This window comes from Salminus brasiliensis, chromosome 24 (genome assembly GCF_030463535.1).
Source record: "Salminus brasiliensis chromosome 24, fSalBra1.hap2, whole genome shotgun sequence".
NCBI lineage: Eukaryota > Metazoa > Chordata > Actinopteri > Characiformes > Bryconidae > Salminus > Salminus brasiliensis.
In genome coordinates this window covers 19,911,691-19,933,010 of record NC_132901.1, presented here as the reverse complement: position 1 = coordinate 19,933,010, position 21,320 = coordinate 19,911,691, and the positions used below count along the sequence as shown (strand labels likewise).

The 21,320-nt window shown below is 41.2% G+C and overlaps 1 protein-coding gene across 17 annotated transcripts in view; it reads right to left on the bottom strand.

The window, feature by feature from the left end:
• The window catches only part of LOC140546486 (neurexin-2-like), an 819,352-nt gene that overhangs the window by 82,490 nt on the left and 715,542 nt on the right, over nucleotides 1–21,320 (bottom strand). For all 17 annotated transcript variants that reach the window (XM_072669790.1, XM_072669800.1, XM_072669797.1 and 14 more), the window contains one exon: nucleotides 20,015–20,196. In XM_072669790.1, the coding sequence (XP_072525891.1) occupies nucleotides 20,015–20,196 (182 nt within the window). The remainder of the gene's footprint in view (nucleotides 1–20,014; nucleotides 20,197–21,320) is intronic.

Sequence of the window (21,320 nt, the reverse complement as noted above, 5' to 3'; positions counted from 1 at the left end):
TGCTTTAATCTGCCATTCTGCAGGTATCTGTGACTTAATCCCAGTCTTTTCTAGCTGAATTCACACTGGAACGATGCCAAGCCCCCCTCTATATGCCTTGCGGTGTCTTTGTTCAGGAAGCAGGGGCATGCTAATTGAGCAGAGTTTTACTATTCTCTTCTGCTGCTTGAAATAGTGGTCTTGTCTGACCAGAACCAGAAAGATCCCTCCGTTCCGTCCCGTCTCGTCCTATGAATGCTGCTTTGAGGGAAGCACAAACAGTAAGTGATTCTCTCAGTTCCTTGCAAAAGTGTGGAATATCAGCAAAACCTTTATTATGGTGGGTAGCTCTGTAGCACTAGCACTGTACTCTTGCTTTTGACTTTCACGTTTTCACTCTTTTACTTTTAATTTGAGTGAGGAATTGTGTCTTACAATTTTACGACTAATAGTCCAAACAAAATGGCCTAAAATGACTTCCATTAAAAGTTTAGAATGCTTTCCTTCTCATAATTTGGAGATACTCTGGTACCTTACACTTTACACTGTATTATTTTTTTCTGATAAGATAACTATAAACACCAACAATTAATCAAAGCCTGTAAAATGCTGCTTATGTCAGTCATGCACAACAATAAGCATCAAAATGTCGATTTTTAAAAATGTTATATATTTTTTGCTTTTGCTTCTAAACTTTGCTGTATTTTTACAGGTGGGAACATTATACAAGAAAGGGCACACCTGTGTTCTGACATGACATTTTTTTTAATGTCCAATTTAATATTTTTGGATTTGTGCATTTTTTAATGTTTTATTTAAAAGTTCTGGCACTTAACCTCTTAAACCCTTGGTTTATTATTCAGTTATGAATCCCACAGGGTTCCATTTTGGGGCCTATGAAACTGATGTTAATTATTACAATAATGCTGATGATTGACGGGCAGAAGTGTGGGCTTACATGCAGAGTCTTGGGGGGTTAATAAACTCTCTTTGGCAAATCTCTAAATTTACCCCTAAATTTCAGACAGATTTGTATGGATAACTTTATTTTTCACAGCAAGTTAAACTACTCATTTATTTACACTCTTGAAAAACAAAGGTGCTACAAAGAGTTCTTCGAATGCATTAAAATATATATTGTTGGTTAGCTACAGAACCCTTTTTGTAGTTGAGTTGAGGCTAACTTCAGTTTAAGGGGTTTGGGAAAGCTAAAAGGTTTTGGACGTGAGGTCAGCGTGTGTACAGAGGTCAGATATGATGCCATCATTAAAATGCTATGTTTTTCAGGTGTAGTTCACACAAACAGCAAATTACCCAGGCAAGCATAGCTAAGTTATGACTAATACTTTGCTATAAGCATGGTGTGACTTCACAACTTCTTAAGGCTGTCCTCCTCTTGCCTTATTCAAAGCTAAAGGTTCAGAAGTTCAGTCCTCAGTTTTTAAAATGCTGATTCTCTTTCATCTCTTTTTCCCTCCCTCCCTTCATGCCATTTGAATTCCAGCCATAATCTCTGAAATCATACACAGCGATTACACTGAGGCTCAATCTTTGCATCCTCACACTGTGTTCTGCAATCCTGCATGCCTTTTTCAGCAGCTTTTTGGGGACTAATAAAATCAGTGCCACTAAATATTCTGCCACACACACCTCCACAGCAAAAGTAATTGCAGTAATTTGCACGTGGAGCCTACAGCTTAATCAAAGTTATCATCAACTTCACATGTAAGGCGTAGGAGTAAGGTGTACAAAAATTGCACATTGTTGCAGTGCACGTTCCAAAAGGGTCACAAATGCTGTTTATAATCAATCCAGCAATTTGAGTAATTGTGCAGTGTGCACAGACTGTTCTCAATCTCAGATTATATAGCTTTATTACAGCAGCAAAGTTTCTTCAGGAGTTCCTCCGGCGTCTTGCCCAAGGTATTTAACTCCAGTTAGTCAGAAAATAGCTCACACTCATGTGAATGAACTTAATTTATATTTTAACTGATCTGTTAAACATATCATTTAATAGCATTTCCATTGGTCCATTCATCATGAAATTTGAAAAAAAAAAATTAATAAATAAACAGAGAAAATAGCAAAAATTGACATAAAAGGTTCTTGCATGAGGGTCTCCCTCCACAGACTTGCTTAGCCACCATATCTTCAGTATACTGTTATACATATAACAGTAACTGATTTCTGTCCAGCCACTGGTTAAGCACATTTGTGACAGTCTGTGTTTTAAACACTCAAAGGGTTCTCTGAGCAATACCATAAAAGAACCAAATTCGGTTCTACCTGAACCACTGCCAAAAAGATAGGTGTGTGAACAACATTTTAAAGGTTCAAAGAAGAGAATGTCAAGGTACTAACTGATTTGAAGGTTCTTCACACTGACCTTGTTTGCAAATATGGATCTGTACAGAATCAACACTGATTTAAAGAACACCCTGTAGCACCTTCATTTTTAAGAGTGTTGGAGTCTTGTAAAATGACTTGATTGAGAACAGTTTTTATATAAGAGAGATGTAATTAACCTTTTCAAGGTTCAGAGAAGTGGATGTTAAGGTTCGTTACCAATTGAAAGGTTCCTCACACTCAAACCTATTTCAAAAACAATTCTTTATGGAATCAAAATGGTTCTTCTGTGGCACTGCTCAAAGAACCCTTGTAAAATGTGACCTCTTTATGAATGGACGGAGGTGTGGGTGTGTGACTAACAGACAGCAAAGACACCAATCAGGATGCAGGATGTATCAGAGTAGAAGTACAATGACGTACCCTCTCTTAAAATGTCTTGCCCACCTCTGCTTATGAGATTATATGCTATAACTCTAAGATGCCAAAAAAAAAGTTACTTGGTCATTCTTTAAAAGACACTGTACATAGCTGTTCAAAGTGGATGACCCAGTCCAGCTATCTAGACCATCATATCCATGGCGAAACTTTGCAGGAACTGAGACTGAGCTTTCTCTCAGCCCCTTATCTCGGCGGACACACATCGGAAATTCTAATGCACTCTAGAGAGTGGCGTGAGCGCCGTTTGATATGCGCTGCGACCCAGCTGCTCGGTGCTACTTCCCGTATTTTTCATTCCGCCCGTTCAGAGAAGTATAATTGAGAGGTTGAGTGGCAGAGTGGAGCGGGATGGGGGCAGCTTGCCTTTGACCTCCCACTACCTGATCTGAATAAAGGTTTGTCCACAAAGAAGCCCTCAGACACTTTCTTCTCCTCCTTCTCTTTCTTTCTGATCACTTCAGCACAATTCAAGCTCGGCTCGTCTCCTCACAGTCAAAGCGTTTAGACCGGGCAATCAATTATTCAATTAGGAAAGATAAGTTCTCCCGAAAACACTATCAACAACCAGATCTCTCTCTTTCTCTTGCTCTCGCTTAGTTTCCCGTCATTCTTTCATCCTGGAGATCAAACCTTTCCTCATTTAAGCGGAAATAGCTTCAGCCATTAGTACTCCTCTAATTAGACCTTGCAGGCTAACATAGACTCATCGCTGCTAGTCATTAATCTTGTTAAGAGTGGCCGGTTCCACTTTGAGGATAACCTTTAATCCTATCTTCTTTGGCCCTCAGGGAAAACCAACAGCTTTACATCAAACCCAAACCTTAATGCAAAACTGTAAAACTGCACCCAACAAAAATTCACCTTGCATTTACACACACTTCAGGTTTGAGTTGCACAAAAAAGAGAGCAGCACAAAAACTGAATAGAAATGAGCAAAAAGGTCCTGATTTAGAGCAGATTATGGTACAAATTGTACGGGAGGTGCAGTCATAATAATAATAATAATAAACAAACAGTGCTAGAACACTTTTACATTTTGCCACAGTCTACGCTTCCTAGAGTTATAGAGCTGAACACATTCACTGCTATTGCTTGAAAGCAATAATTTACACTGTAAAAAAGGGGTTTATCCGTTCAACAGGGGTTCATCCATTATAGTAACAAGCAATCAATCAATTGTTTTTATCAAAAATAATTTCAAACACATTCTTTAAATTAACCATGTCATTACATATTTTTGAGGTAAATAAACCCAGTTTATTGGCTTGTTACCATATGAATTATATTTTTTAGGTTAAATGGACGAAACATTTTTTACAATAATGCAATAATGCTTACAGTAATGCTGGTAGTAGCACAGTAAGTAAGTAGAAAAGTAAGATTTTAACATGTGTTTTGTCCAGAATGATAAACAGAACTGTAGGCAATAACCAAGAAAGCTGTAGAACATCACTGGTTACAGCAAAATTAACATCCAATGGTGATCAAATCTCCAAGCAAAAAAACCTGACTGGGAATTTGATTATGATTTCTTTTATGGAACAGTAATTATCATTAAATAACTGCTAGTTGGTCCTATAGAACTTGAAATATTGCCTAAAAACATTTTATGGTCTAGTTTACTCTAAACTGTAGAAGTGATTACAAAAGCTGAGCAAACCCTTATGCTACACCAATAAGAGTCTATGGGCAAGACAGGCCTAGGTCTCTTGCACTCCCTACTGTCTTAAAAATAAAGAGGTTTCTAATTGTTCTTTGAGTAATACCATAGAAGAACCTAGTTTGGTTCTGTAAGAGATGTTTGAAGAGTGTGAAGAATCTCTAAATTGGTAAAGAGCCTTTACATCAGGGGAACGTTCTTTAAACCTTTAAAAGGTTATTCGCACTGTTCACACATCTTTGTTACAAACATGGTTTAATATGAAACCAAATGTGGCTCTTCTATGACATCGCACAAAGAACCATTTGAGGTCCCTTTACTTTTAAGAGTGTAGCTTTTTCTTAGTCTTTAATAGCCATGAATCAACACAAAAACTACTGATACGCAATATGTCAATTCATAAAAACTCAAGCCATTACTAAATTGCCAGCAAAAGTCGATTCACAAATGAATATATGATTTGATCAAATTAAGAAGAGGCTAGGGAGCACTAAACTTATGAAGGATGCATTGCAAATTCTTGGTATATACCTAGGGCATGATAGATGCTACCTTACAAGACAGAAATGAAAGTTTTAAGAGCCAGTTCGCCACGCTAATTGTAGGTGAGTGCATTCGGCGTTGACTCAACGTTTCAAACCAATTTACTCTCCCTGGTGAATGAGCTCAGGTTTCTGCACTTTATCCTGAGGCTCAAACAAAGTAACACAGCCTCCTCATCACGTTGGCCCAGCTTAGTGTAGTGAACACGGCTGGGGGAAGCTAATTCCATCCCTGTATTAATCAAACAGACGTGAGGGCTTCACTAATTGCTCTGGGAAAGGTTCCAGCAAACACTGCTCCTTCCTTCCTCCTCAGATCCAGCTCTCTGAGCCGTCTGGATGTGAACGTCGAACAGCCGTACTGCTTGTTAGGTGTCTAGAAGCATCTCATAGCAGATCTGTACTAGCTGGAGCTGTGGATTTGTGTGCTGGCACTGGATGGCACTGGACTTGTCCGTGGCACCTACTTTTTCTAATTCTCCTCCAAGTCAACTGCTAGCTTTCGGCTAATGTAATCAAACTTCCCATCTCTGGCTGTGTTAGCAAGAGGTGTGGGGTCCACTTGGACTAGGTAGAGATGAAGTGTGTATGAGTGTAAAGCCTGAAATAAATAAGTTAGCTGTTTTGAAGCTAACTCCTGTTCCATTTTTAACCAAGACTGTTGGCAGACCTTTCTTATTCCATGTTCTTAAAAATATGGTGGTACAAAGGGTGATTTTAGGTGAAGAGATCTTCTTCAACCATTTAAAGCTTCTCCACACATCCCTTCTATAAACATGGTTAATTATGGAACAAAACGTGTTCTCCAATGGCATAGCTCAAAGACCCTTTTATACCTTTGTAGCACCTTTATTTTTAAAAGTGTATATGTCCAAAAGGTGCCCAAAAACTGCTCTTCCAATTTTTCTTCTAAAATCAAGGATATTGCTAAGAAACATGCCCCTGTTGCTACAGTAACAACCTCTACTCTTCTGGGGAAGCTCTATATAGATGTTGGAGGATTTGATTGCATTTAGCATCAGTGAGGTCAGGTACTGATGTTGGATGATTAGTTTTGGATTACAAATAGCACTCATTTCATCCCAAAGGTAGTGGATGGAGATCCATCAATCCAGAGAATGCAGTTCCACTGGTCCATACCCCATAGCTGGGAGGGGGGGGGGTTATAGCTGTCTCTTGGAATAGGTCATGATGGTCTTAGGTTCATGTGCGGTTGTCCTATTCTATAGAGTTGGAGTTGCATTGGCATTGTCAAAGGCCATAGTGCATCCACCTGCAAATGCTCCGGGCAGATCCCTCTCACCTAAAGTCTGTTCTGACTTCAGTCGTCTCCAAGCTGATATGAACCCAGACCACACAGGAAAAAGTTTCAAAACCTAGACTTGTTGCTAATTATTTGAGTCCACAGAGTGTATCCATGTCCCTGACTCAAACCAAAATGAGGACAAGCATGTAAACAGTTCTACATATACAGTAGGCAAGCCTTGGCTGAATGGATAACGAGCTTAGCAACACTCATGGATATGGATAGCAGCATAAAAATTCCTTTAGAAGCAGCACCAAAACTCTTGAGTACTATAACACACATGTAATGTCTATTAGTGCGATGATGTACAGTAGCTGTTGTACACTCTGCATTTCGTTCAATACTGGTGTAGGTGCCCGCTGGTGGATTCCCCCTTTACAGACATTAAAGATTAAGTACAGCTTATTGATTTGGTTCCGAGAATCCCTTTCCCTGGCTGGTTCACTTTATGGCTCTTGTTCTTTATGGCACAACTCCTCAATGGTTTATTGTGCATTTGAAATGAGCAGGGAAAAAGCACAGAAGCCTTTTTTCCACAGTGTTCCTGTTCCTGTACGAAGGCAGAGAGAAACTCTGCCGTCCTTGGCTGAAAGCGCACAAAGAGATATTCCAATTTGGGCTGCTTTGTTCTTCTGAAGACGTCTGCGAGTTTATATGTGTGCATGTGTTCTCCAGGGTGAGGCGAGAAGGAGCGAAGAGATGGAGGGATATCTCTGTATTAACCAGAAGCGTTGAGCAGACATGAAAACAGAAGATGAAGGATAAGTGCAGGAGGGATTTTCTTCTTCTTTTCCTCGCCCTGCTCCTCAGGCTCAGAGCTGCTGCTCATGGTCCTGCAGAGCAGATGGAGGAGCTTCCTCGGGGCGCTGCTGAGGGATGCATTTAGCTGGTGGCTCCTGAGGTAATAACATTGGAAGAGACTGGAAGCAATCCATTTAGGAATGAACAGGGGAAACCACAGGGCTTACGCAGATGGGTTCTAGGCAATGCAGAGGTATCAGGGCTTGTTTATGTACTTTTGCAGAAGGCAATGTATGTGTGGGTGAAACAGAGAAATATTGTGAGTGTGCTTTTGCAACTACATTTTATTATAGATTTTATTTAGGGAAAATATTTGAACTTTTTTTTAAAGGTTTACAGTACATAACACTGAATATTTGACAGCACATTCCTTATTTAAAATAACTGCATCAAACCAGTGAATCACCAACATGATTTTGGTGCTTTTCAGGCTTTCTTTATGCTGTTTGTATATATATATATACTATATATGGTAGACTGAATAAACTTCATCATGCAGCAAGACAAAGACCCAAAAACCTTTCAGTCTTCTTATCAGGAGGTGTAAGACATCAGTTATTCATCAGTTTATTAACAAAACACTTTTCCCAGTGTGGTCTGGGTCTTTGTCTTGCTGCATGATGAAGTTTATTCTGTCTACCGTATTTCTTGAAAACGTATTGACTAACATGTTAATTCTGCAACTACCATCAGTTACAAATAAAGGGTAGTGCACCCACTCCAGAAGCTGCCATGCAAGCCCAAGCCATGGCACTACCCACACCATGCTTTTCATCCTGAGCAGATCTTTTCTTTCTTCACTCTTTAGCTTTCCAGTACTTTGGTAGAGGTTAATCTTTGTCTTGTCAGTCAAAAAAAAAAAAAAAATAAATAAACTTTAGTCCAGAATGTTTGTGGCTCATTTGCATAGTCTTTGCAAAATTCAATCAGGCCTTCTGATTAATTTCCATATAAGGCATGTAGCAGATGCCCTTATCCACAGCAACTTACACAAGTGCTTCACGGTTCACTCAGAAAATACCCTAAGCTAGTTGATACTCGACATTTACATTTACATTTATGGCATTTAGCAGATGCTCTTATCCAGAGCGATTTACAAAAGTGCTGGATGATTTTCTTCCATAGATCTTAAGGGATGGTGGGTCAAGCTGAGCTGTATTTGAAGCTCAAATGGCTCTTGGTCCTGATCGGTTTTTGACTATTGCCATAGAGTATGAAGGGGCTGGTCCTTTCTTGGCTTTGTAGGCCAATGTCAGGGTTTTGAATCTGATGCGGGCGGCATATACAGGAACGCAGCAGCAAAAGGTGCTATATTAATAGTAGTTTAATACATATGCATGTAAATATCAGGGAATAAAAGCTGGAATTCAGGTCTGGGTCATCTTTTGACCTCAAACCCTAAACAACAAACAACAGAACTGGCCTCGCCATTCCAATATTTCAGAGTAGACTGTATGTGTAAGAGAGACAGAAAGAGAAAGGAGTATGGGAGTGTGCGTATATAAAGTGTGTGTGCCCATGAACCGCATAAACTGATCTTTGATGCTCAGAGGTCTCTTCTCTGGTCGCTGCAGCAGCGATTAACCTCCTGACCTCTCTTCTTTGTCTCTTCCTCTCCTCCTCCTTAACAGCATTCCATTTTCTGTTGATCCCAACTGTCTTTGTGCAGCTTCCAGTCTTTGCTTTCTTTCTTTCTCTTTCTCAGGTTCTTCTCCTTACTCCTCCACCTTTCCTTCAGCTTCGTTTCTGTTCCTTATTCACTCAGGACTGTTAGTGTGCTGCTACCTTCTTCTTGCTCTTTCTCTTGTCGTGCATTATCACACTTCTCAACGCTTCTGTGCATCAGTGGCGTTACCAGAACTTCATTTAAGGGGGGGGCAATGGTTACAGGTTTAAGGGGACAATCACCAAATAGTCAGTGTAGACTCCACAACTAGAGGGAAAAAGAAATGTGATTACTACAGCTTAACCAGAGACTCACTATTTGGCAGTAAGTAAAGATGTCCAAGTTAAATAACTGAAGACATTTCATCACTTTGTGAAGTATTCAGCTTAAATGTTTTTTTTACCATGGTGAACTTTACTGCTTACCTAGCTCAATAAGGTTCTATGTCATACTGAGGGGTTGGTTTGTTACAAGACCAATGGTGGCACTGGATATTATAACAGTTAAGAGAACTTTGGTTGTATTACTTCTTGTATTACAACAGTTTAAAAAGTATTAAAGAAAAATGCATGTGCCTAATTTTATATGGTATATACTATTGCATATAATTACCTACATGGGAACCAAAATATTCAATTCCATTCTATATCCCTTTCATAAACCTATTTCATTAATAGAACTAATTATTACAATTTATATATCATGTATAGTTGGACAAAAGTTTTGGGACAGTTTTTCATTGTTTCCTCTGAAATCAATGGTATTAAAAAGAGTTTATTCTGCTTTTTTTTTTGGAGTATCTGTCTACTGTCCAAAGAAGGCTTTCTATTAGATTTAGGGGCATTACTGTGAGGATCTGATACAAGAGTATTAGCAAGATCAGGATGTTGGATGACCACCAACCCTAACTCATCCCTAACTCCCCAACTCATCCCTAACTCCCCAACTCATCCCAAACGGATGACTGGAGCACCATCCATTATTCCAGAGAACACAGTTTCACTGCTCCACAGCTCACTGCTGGGGGCTTTATACCCCTCTAGCCCATGCTTGGCAATAGACATGGTGACCACAGGTTCATGTTTATTTGCACCAGAGAGTCCTATTTTATTGGCAATACTTCTCTACTGGGTCTAGACAAGCTGTGTGTGTGTGCGTTTAGACAGTGTGTCAGAAATGGGTGTAATTTAAAGACATATGTGTGTGTGCATATATGTCAGTGTCATACAAAAAACCTTGTATCTCCAAAACTGCAACTTTTCAGGAGAAGAACAACCCTTCTGAAAAATATTCCAAACCACATCATGTCAAAAAGTGCAGATGTTTAATGACAGTGATGATATAAACACACATGTATGACTACATAACCTGCCACTGTCTCAGAACAACCTGCACGTACTGTACATTTGTCAGTGTCTGTGCGGGCTCACTTTACACTGAGCTATGTAACCTCGCTGATAGCCCTTTGTGTGAGGGCTATCAGTAACGGCTCAGGCTTGTCACACACTTATCTCCTTCCTTGTGCACCCTCCATACATGAACAACTGCCTCCTTCACAGCAATCTGTAAAACGGGCGTACAGGGGCTCAGATATGGCAGACGCCTTCACTATGAAAAATATTTATGTCTTATCATGGGTGGCGATAACCTGTGACAGATTTAGCGAGTACGGTGGCCTGGCAGGGACACTCTCTTGGGGTGTGAGAGGCTTTCAGTCTATGATACCTCTTACAATGAAAACCAATCCCAGTGGAGCGCTGGGGAAAAATGCGTCTGTTCACCCAAGTCTAATCTTAATCTTGCTGGGTAGAGGGAGAGAGAACGAAAGAAAGAAAGGAATGGACAAGGCACCGAAAGAAAATGTAAGGGAAAAAAGTAAGTAGAAATAAGTCGAAAAGTGAAATCAGGGGCATTTATATTCAGGGGCCTCATTTAAATGTCAAATTTACACAGTAGTGGAGTAGCCAGGACACGTTTGGCATGTTAAGTGTGCCTCTATTAGGCTAATGTAGCTAACAAGTAATGTCAGCTTATGAAGAACAATCAGCATTGTGCTAACTGCATGCCTAAATCCGCATACATCTGTAAAGATAGGAAAACAACAAGAATTTAGTGCAATGTACCAGTCCCAAAACAGTCCCAGAACATTTTGCTACCACCAAGCCACCACAACAGTTAATATGGTGTTCTTGAGCTCTTAGGGCTTCACCTTCATTCCTCCAAACATATTTGTCTCATGTGACCTTAATCCTTCCTACAGAAAGCATTTTGTACATGTGGTCAGCTAATTTGATGCTTAAAGGGTTGAAGGCATTTTTCTCTCTGTTCATTGTCATGTAAAACAGGCTTGTCACTAAACAGTGATGCTGGTGTTACAACACCTTCCAGTTCATGGCAGGCCTGTGCTTTAGTGGTTCTTGGGTTGTTCCTGACCATGTAAACCAATTTCCTCTCAGGTGAGGGTAACAGTTTGGGTCTTCTTCCAGACGTTGGCACAGTGGCTACACCTCCCCATAACTGATACTTATGTTTTCAACAATTCATGTTTAAACTGGTGATCGTGCAATCTGCAGTTGCTTAGACATGTCTCCATGAGACATTCCTTGGACTTATAAATCTACTCTTATTCTTCTAAGTTCTGTTCTGAGCTCCTTGGACTTTCCTATTATACTGTGTGTTGGTAAGTCTAATGAGTGCTGTTAATCAAATCCTTTTTTAAGCTATCAGCTGTAGCCAATCATGATCACTTACACTTAAGTTAAGAGGCATTGGCTTTACCAAGTTGGTTTTAACTTTCAGCACCAATGAATGAATAATCTAAGTGGGTGTATGTCTAATGTTGGCCCTGTATGTATATTTTTGACCCTGTGTTGAAAATGTTAAAAAGTTGTTTACCAAATTCTAGTTTTTGTCCTATATTTTTTCATTCTACCTTAGAAAAGAACAGTTCAAGAAATCACTGGAAGATTGCCATGGCATTCATGCCCATGATTCGTGTACAGAAATCTCTGTGCACAGCAATACCTCTTTAATCCTTTATTGGCTTTACACAGTATAACTGTTCCATTCCATACATGACAATATCCCTTGTCACTTTCACTGTAAGTCCTTCTCTCTAGTGGTATCATCCAGTGCCATCAGTAAAGGACTCTACAGCTGAGCGTAACATCTGCCAACAAGCCTGTTATGTGCTGTCAATCAATTTGACACCACAACAACTCAGCCGAACCAGCTTTCCTCAGGGCACACTCTCACAGCAGGGTGAAGGGACATAAGGCACACTTACCAATGGGAACGTCCTCCAGCCAATCAGCCATGTGAATAAATGGATGTGAATAAAGATGATGCTAGTAATCATTGTCAGAACAGAACACCGTCTCAGCAGGAAACGCAGCAGCAACAGCACTCAGCAAGAGTAAGATAGGCACTTTGCATTCAGGAAACTCTCAGTTCACAAAGCTGTATCTGCGCTTAATAGTGGTCCGGCCTAGAATGGAGAATGGAGATGCGACAGAATGGCTGAATGATGCCAGTGTGGGTGAGAAAGCAGGAGTTCACAAGGCCAAAGATGTTTTGGAGGCATGTCTAGATAGATGTGTGTAAACACAGACACGCTTGTTTATCTTATGACCGTAGGAATGGTCTGAGTGGGCCAGGAACTAGAGGCTAAAGTCATCAATCTGGGGAAAAAAAACAAAAAAACAACTGGGTCACTTCTGCCAGGCACTGGCCTTTTCACACATTCTGTTTCAATGGAGGAAAGATTTCACACTAAAACGTGAACTGAGCTGCACACATTGTTCTAATGGGCAGCACTATTGCTGCACTTATTACTGTCCTATTGCTTAACCAGGCTCCACAGACTTTTCACTGTGCTGTTGATGTAATGGCCTGTACATTATTGCCATACTACTGTTGTACTATTCTTGTACTATTGTTTGTACAAACCACAAACTATTGCTGTACTAGATTAAATACACTATAGTATATAGAATATACTGTTACTGGACACACTGCATTGCTGTACAGTTGCTGATTGTTCATGTTGTATTTTGAGTGGGTGGTACGTTCCACTGTGCTATGACTGTACATACTGATGTTATGTTGTTGTACTATGGCTACACTTGACCGTACATATTGCTGTATTTCTATTGGGGTATTGGACTGTATATTTTGCTATAGTATTTCTGAACAGGGCTGAACTACTTCTGTACTAAACTAAACTGAATTGTAAAGTAAAGGTGCACGTATTTGTCACTGTACAGTGTACAGCGAAATGTGTCCTCTGCATTTAACCCATCTGTAGTGAACACACACTCACACACACACACACACACGTGTTAGGGGCAGTGAGTACACACACACACACCCAGAGCGGTGGGCAGCCAACTCCAGCGCCCAGGAGCAGAGAGGGTAAAGGGCCTTGCTCAAGGGCCCAACAGTGGCAGCTTGCCGAGCCCGGGAATCGAACCCACAACCCTGTTATCGATATCCCGGCGCTCTAACCGCTGAACCACCACTGCCCCTAATTTTTGCTATATTTGCTATATATATATTGCTATATTAGACTGCACATATTGTACATACATGTTACTGTACTTTGGCTGCACTTGGCTCTACACATTCACATACATTTTGTGATACTATTGGTGTACTGATTTGTACACATTGTTCTATTTGGCTCTACATATTGCTGTACTTTTGCTGTAACTGGCTACATATTGTTCTGTAGCAGTAGTGTAAAGTATATTGTTGTACTTTTGCTACACTTGACTGTACACATGGCTGTCCTATTGCTGTACTAAACATATTACAAGTACTGGACTGCATAAATTGCTGTACTTGCCTATACATATTTTTCTTTACTGTTGATGTATCGGATTGCACTGTACACTGTACTATCGCAGATGGATTGCTGTACTAGTGGCTTCACCACCCTACATAAAGCTATACCTATTGGTTTACTATAGCTGTACTGTTGCTGTACATATTGCTGTAAATTTTGTTGTACATGTTGCATTTACATATTCACTATTCTTTGAGGGCAACACAATGAAAGAAAAGCTGGCTCTGGCTGGCTCTGGCTTTAAGCCCATCCAGCTGGGCCTCTTGAGCTGCAGTGGTGACGTTTTAGAGGCACTCAGACCAAAAAAGCTTCACCCAAGCTCAAAAAGCTGCTGTTAAAGGACCAGGTGATTTTTCTCATCCTTAAGCTTCAGTCTCATCTAGTCCTTGCTGTAGACCTCAAGCACGAATAGCCTCTCACCTCTTTCAAAAGGTTTTCTCTCTGGGGTGAGAGAGTTATTTTCCAAGAACTTTTCCTTTAAACCCATCCTTGGGACAGAGACTTGGCTCGAGGATGAAAATCATCAGCTGAAAAAGATTGTGTGCAGTTATCCTCACTGCGGGATTCTTTCTTTGACCACTTTTAACTGTAAAAAACGTTCTGAGGCCCGGGCAAAAAGTGAAGCGAGCCAGTGTGATAAATGTTGGAGTAGTTGTTTTACAACATTTAGTGCTTCTTCTTTCTCTACTTTAGCAGTTGTGAGGGCTATGAATTATGCTTGAAACCACCCTTCAGGAGTTGTGCAAATGCATTTGGAATAAATTCACTCCGAGAGTGGAGCAGAACTGAGCAGAATCTAATTGGTTCTGGGTAGCTTGAGCAGCAGGAGGAGCTTTGTGATTGGCTATGGAAGAAGGGTTCTATGGCATTTGGGTGGCGCTTAGAGCCAACTCAATGAAATCATCTTGTAATGGATTCTAGCATGCTGTTTTTAGCGCCCTGAGTAGTCCCTGAAAGCTAGCCGACCGCCTGGTGCATAGTTTGAGGAGCAGCAGGTGGTGTGTGAGTGTGTGGATGAGTGTTTGTGTGTGTGTGTCCTGAGGCTTGACAGGGCCTCCTCTGACACACGGGGGAGGAATTAATTACTGTGGCCCTCCATTCCACACTCTAGAAGAAGTATTAATCAATATGCCTCTGTGTGCATACTGAGGAGACCTCCAGCAGACCAGACAGCCACCAAAAGCTCACCAGCATTTCTAATCATAGGGTATTTATCAAAGCACCCCCCACCAACCAACCACACACATTCAAATATTTGGAATCATATTAAAAGGCCCATATTTTGACAATCATTGGGTATGTTGGGTATATATATATATATATATATATATATATATATATATATATATATATATATATATATATATATATATGAACATCTCTTAAATTGGCACTGGAATCATGTGGGCACACAGCCACATGCATGCTAAATACACACACAGCTTCAATGGGCACACAAGAACACACACTAGCACACAAACAACAGCACTGCGAAGGATGAAAGGAAGAGTTTCCCCATGGCGGTCTTATCTGCAGAGCCATCCTGCTTTATCTGAGCACCTTATCTGTGTGAGTGTGTTCATCTGAAGGCCCTGTCTCGCCCTGCCTGCCACAGCACATCTGATCACATTTCCACATGCATAATTAAACTGGCACCATACAAATGCACTCCGGAAATCCTACCAGCAGACATCAGGGCGAATATGAAGAGAAGAGAGATGCTCGAAAAGTAGCGTCAGGGAACAGCAGAGAACAAATAGAAAACAGATCCAAGTGTCAAAAGTTTGGAGACTCTTCTGGGCATTAACTGCTTGAAACAGCCTATGTGTTACTACTGTTATTAGTTAAGGAAGTTAACTATATCAAATAATGAACTGACAGGCATGACTCAGACTCAGTCTTTTTGCAATGTTTGATAAAGAACAATGGCTAACAAAGCTAGCTATACCCAGCTCCAACATCTTTTTAATGTCAGATTGATGTCCTGAGCCTGCTGGGAAAACAGGAGCTGCTAATAAAGTGTTTGGTAGAGAGGGGTCTGAATGGTCCAGTGGATGCTTGTTCGTCATTCTGCCTGTCATCAGCAGCCAGAGCCAGAGAGAGCACAATATGCCTGTTGGTCGTCAATTGGACGTTTGCTGGCTGATACATCAGAGCTGGGTACCCGGTGCTTTCCTTTGAGTATATTGGGTGCCTAGTGCCATTGCATCAAGTTCGAAAAGAGGTGATGGCTTGTTGCACATGTGTTGGTGGAGGCATGTGTCAGTACTCATCTCCCAGTGGCTGGAGCATTAGATGTGATAGAAGGGAGAGTATTAAGTGGGTTGAGTAATTGCCAGTTTAAAACTGAGGAAGAAATTAGGGTAAAACTAAAGGTTACAATCTGTGATTGAGACTCACAACACAATTCCACCATAACCTGTGTAGGAGCTTAATTTACATCCATAACATCAGAAAACATAAAAAGGAACCGTAGCAAATGACACTCGCTGCAGCATCATTCAGTCCTTAAAGGCTTAATTTGCAACGACTGTGAATAAAACAGCTGGCTAGATGGCCAGACACTTAATGTTCTGCAAGTCAGTCTATTAAGTGAGAGAGAACATCACTGAGACGGTGTAGAAACACCACTGCTAATTGCACCAAGACTGTGGGAGATGTGGGGGAAAAGGGGAGGGCCAGTAAGAGAGAAAGGAAGTAGAGAGCAAAGACAGAGACAGTGAGAGAGACAGAGAGAGAAAGAGACAGACAGGCCTGAGATGAAAAGAGCTGTCAGAGAGGAGAGACAGAGGATTTTTCAATAATGCACGGAGCTCCAGGGACATCCAGACACGGGGGCCACAGGCCGAATCATAACCCACGCTAATGAAGTCATCGCTGGGGTAACGAAGTGAGACTGATGCCCTGGGATGGATGGAGGAATCAATGCTGAATGACTGGCTCAGAGACCTCTAAGCTGCAGTTCAGTCAATGAATATCTGAATGATTGACAGGGGGTGGGGCAGGTAATAAAAAAGATATCAGAGGGCTGTAGGTGGGAATAAGATGGGGTTATGTGTTTCGTCTATTATCATCATCTGATATTATCATACATACACATTCTATGGACAAAAGTATTGGAACACCTACTCATTTATTGTTTCTTCTAAAATCAAGAGTATTAAAAAGATTTACCTTGCTTTTGTTGGAGTAACAGCCTCTACAGTCCAGATAAGGCTTTCTATTAGATTCTGGAGCACTGCTGTGGGGATTTGATCACATTCAGTGGCAAGAGTGTTGGATGATCACCACTGCACCTCATCCCCAATGGATGGAGCACCATCATTCCTGATAGCAGTTCCACAGCTCCACAGCTCAATGCTGGTGTGCTTTACACCCCTCTAGCTAACACCTAGCATTAGGCATGTTGCCCATAGGTGCCAATACTTCTCTACAAGGACTAAACAATCTGTGTGTGTACATTTGCACATCTGTGTAATTCATTAGAAGGAGTGTCAAGTTTGCTGCTACTCTATCATCAGGGGAAGTTCATTAAATCTATTGGCTTAATAAATTGTGCTTTAAATATAAATACAGCCAAATTACTAAAACTAGGCTGCTCTACATGCTATACTGTCTTTTAACACAGTTTATTTTACTGAGCAGCACTGTACTGAGCTACTGTCATTACATGGCATTACCAATCAGGGGTGCTGTTTGGATGGGGAGAAAGTTTGACAGGATGATTCTTAACTGACAAAATGTATATTTATTGGGTATTTTGGCCCCTGCTGCTGATGTCAAACCGAACATATGAAATCATGCTGATTTTGTCCATTACCAATAGTTTTCAGTTAGTGCCAACTCTAACTTGAGGCCATGCTATACTGTGACATACTGCCACTAGTGTGCTGATCTACCCAGATTTTTGCCTACAACCACATCGAAGCAATGCCATCTAACCTGTGGTTTACTGTGTAATTCTGGCATTGACAATACAGTCCATAGGTCTTTGTGAATTGTCCTCCAGTCTGTCTATGTCCCTTCTCACTCATTCTCTCTGGTTTTTCCCCCTGTCGCTGACTCTGACCTCAATTTGTTTGGACTGTAAGTGGCCGCAAGCAATGCTAACACATTTGACCCAGAGGTCGATGCTTCCTCATCTCCACTGAGAGAGGCCAATAGTACTAAGAGAAAAACAGATGCTTTATAAAAGAGAGTATGTGTGTGTGCGCACATGCATTTGTGTGTGCATGAATGTGACCTGACTCCACATGACTTCTATCAACATTTTCAAGCTACTGTAAGGTCGAGTCAAAGTTAATCACTGAAGGCAAGCCTTCCATTAAAACAAATTCCGGGTCTGAATCTTGCCACCCCGAGTAGTCGAGAAGGTCAACACAGATGCCATCAATATATTTAAACACCCATGTGTTTTAATAGCTGACTGAAATCTCTGCTTGTTTGAAGTTGATCCATAGCATGGTAAAGCAGATGGTGTTTGACTAGTTGCGTAGGAGGAATGTGCTACTGAAACTCCTCAATTCTCAATTATGCACTGTTGGTCTCTTAGTAGAAAGCATTCCACTGCGGTTCAGCTCTGGAACCTTTTGAGGAGCTAAAGTGAACTGCATTGTCCCTGAACCAGTCCTGGAGGCATTGCAGAAACCATGACCATTGTGAAGCTTGCATATCCATTTTAGTAGTTCCTGGTCTGCAGAAACATATCTACTCTTGGGTAGAAATAAGGTTCCTGAAATGACATCTCTGGAGTTCTCAGTTACAGATATGGTTTCTGAGTCCTGAAAAGTTTTCTCCAGTGGAGGAATCCTCCTTCAACACCCTTCACTGAGATATCATCAACCCATTATCGTCATGTCCTCTTCCTGTCCCTCTACTTTTTGTCATGTGAATTCCAAAACTAGAAAGCCCTGTCCTGGAGCTCCATCTCCATTATTAACTATTCACCATTCTGCTGTTGGAGTCACTTGTTAAAAGTCCAATAAAAGTACCCAAACCAATTAGCTTCTTGACATCTCTGCACCTGTCGAACCACATCCCCAGACCTGGTCAAACCATGGCTCTTTTCAGGAAGGTGCCCATGTTCATTAGTAATTCACAATCCCTCTATTCCAGGCACTGACAGGCCACTGGTGATTCTGCCCTATGACCATGCTCTGGACATTCATTCATATTTACAGAGGATCTTACTATAACGAGCTCTAGAAGGAGGACTGTTACAAAACCTTAAGCTTTTCACACTGATTCACCACAAGGACATGATCAATAGTTTTTCCTTGGCAATTTTCCTGGCCGTTTGACACCCCTTTGTGGACCATCCTCTATGAACCCAGAAGGATGGTCTGTCTTTCATTAATCACCATCATTCATGTATGATCTGTCTTACAAAGTCATTGGCAGTAATCAATAGTTCATTCCAAGCCCAACTGCCATCTCCTTGATCGTTCAGCTTTCATTCTTCTACCTTCCACACCACTAACCCCCCAAATACTGTCAGTGGAGCTCCACATGGTCATGCAATTACTTATAGATAAAACAATCAATAGAAAGAAGCGATGCATAATTAGAATAACTTAATGATCAATAGATGGATAATTTATGAATAGCCAAGAGGAAAGTGCATTATTGCAAAACACAGACTCATCAAAGATGATCAATAGTTCCTTTCTGTGTCTGGTCACTGTCTAATTGATCATTCAATTTTGTTCCACAATTGTCTATCCAACTAACCTTCTGATCTCTTACTATGTGGAGATCCAGGTAGTCATGCATTCCATTTGTTCATGTCCGAATCAATCACCATAACATACTCACAATCCTTCAGAAACTAACATGGTTGACCCCACTGTTCCACCCACAGCTCCAGTTCGCCTAATAGGGTCCTTCTATGTGGAGGACGGAAAGTCTAAAAGGTTCAGCAAGAAGATTGTCAATAGTTCCCATCATGCAAGTTCTCGTATTCCCTCACGGACCATTATGACCTCCATTAATGCAGCAAGCTTGGTATATCTCCTGTTTACAAGTTATATAGCACACACTAATCCACGGGTATCAATACTTCTAGAAGAAGTCATCAATGGTTCTCACTGTGTTAATTATCTCCTATTCCCCTGTGAACCACTGTAATCCCCATTAACACTTTGAAACTCTCCAGTCTCGCCTTGATCTCTATCACCTATACACATTCCATTTAGCACGGCCATCAAACTTAATCTGCAGTCCCTTTCAAAACTCAACTCAACCACTTCTCTGATCCCATCTTACTATGTGGCCTTGTGGAGCTCCATACAACTTCACCTCATCTAAAATAAATATTCATACCCTTCTCCATCACCAACGCATACTCTCCTACTGTCCTCTAGCACAGAAACTAACACGACTACCCCAACACCACCCCATCCCCTCCTCTGTTCCCCAAGTGTCTTACTATGTGCAGCTCCAGGTAGTCTCCAAGTCCCTTGGCACTCTCCACCCGGACCAGCACGGCCTCTTTGAGCTGCGTGCTGAAACCCACCGCCAGCCGGTCTGCCCGCGTGCTCGGCCGGTCGTTGGGTGGCCAGGTGTAGGTGATGAGGGCTCCTCCGCGGCCGAAGATGTACGTAGTCCCAGCTGGAGAAGAAAAGGGAAGAGAGAAAGAGGGAGAAAAGGAAGGGGATGTGGGAGAGGAAGGAAATGGAGAGAGAAAGGTGAGAGATTAATATGATTATCATAAGATAACACTGGTAGAGGCTTCTGAGTGATGAAATCAAAGGTCATGGAGGCACAGACAGAAAGGTTAGAGACATTTTCAGGTTTAATGAGATCAAACTGTGGGAGATGAACTGAGTGGGGGACGAGATGTAATTTCAGACATATTTACCCAGATTTTCATTTAATGCATGAATCAGTGTTCTAGCAAGACCATGTAAATCCTTTTAATTAGTTAAGAAGTTACAAATACCAGGTTCTTTTTACAATCTGTGAATTTTTTGGGATGAATGGACTAATAGAAATGGCTCAAAATGGAAGACTCTGAGTGGTCCAGTAGAATAAGGCGCTGCCACTATGAGTTCGAATCGCTGGTTCGAATCCTGGGTCCTGCTGCTTGCTGGTGTACTGGTTCAGCAGCCAGAGTCAGAGAGAGCACAATTGCTCTTGCTCTCTCAGGTTGGTGGTTCAAATCCTAGAGCATATTGCTTGCTATCAGCAGACACAGTCAGAGAGAGCATAATTGGCCTTGTTCTCTCAGTGGTAGGTTGATGGCACATCCTCCTGACATCAGTCCTAAGCACTGGCTATCTACTGATGCTGTTCGAAAAGAGGCAGTGGCTGTTTTCACATGTGTCTGAGGAGACGTGTTGGGGACATTGCTAGTGATGGGGGACTGAACTAGGATTGGGTAATTGACCTTCCAATTTGGGTAGAAATGGAGCAAAACTATAAATAAATCTATTAAGAAATGGTCCAACATGACAACGAGCGATTTCAGAAATCTGAGGCTGGTCAAACTGAAAGAAACAAGAAAAAAATAAAAATAAAGTACACTCATCTAAACTCTTCAAGGACAGAGATACACAAGCACTTGTGAACAGCTGCAGCAGAGATACACACACAAAGACATGCACTCAGTACTTGAGCTATTTCCCACATGTTTCTACACAGGGCTCATATATTCTTCATGCTATTCTACAGAGGTAGCCATGGTCACTGTGGCAATTACAGAAACCACAGGGCTCTCACTCCTCAAGGCTGTT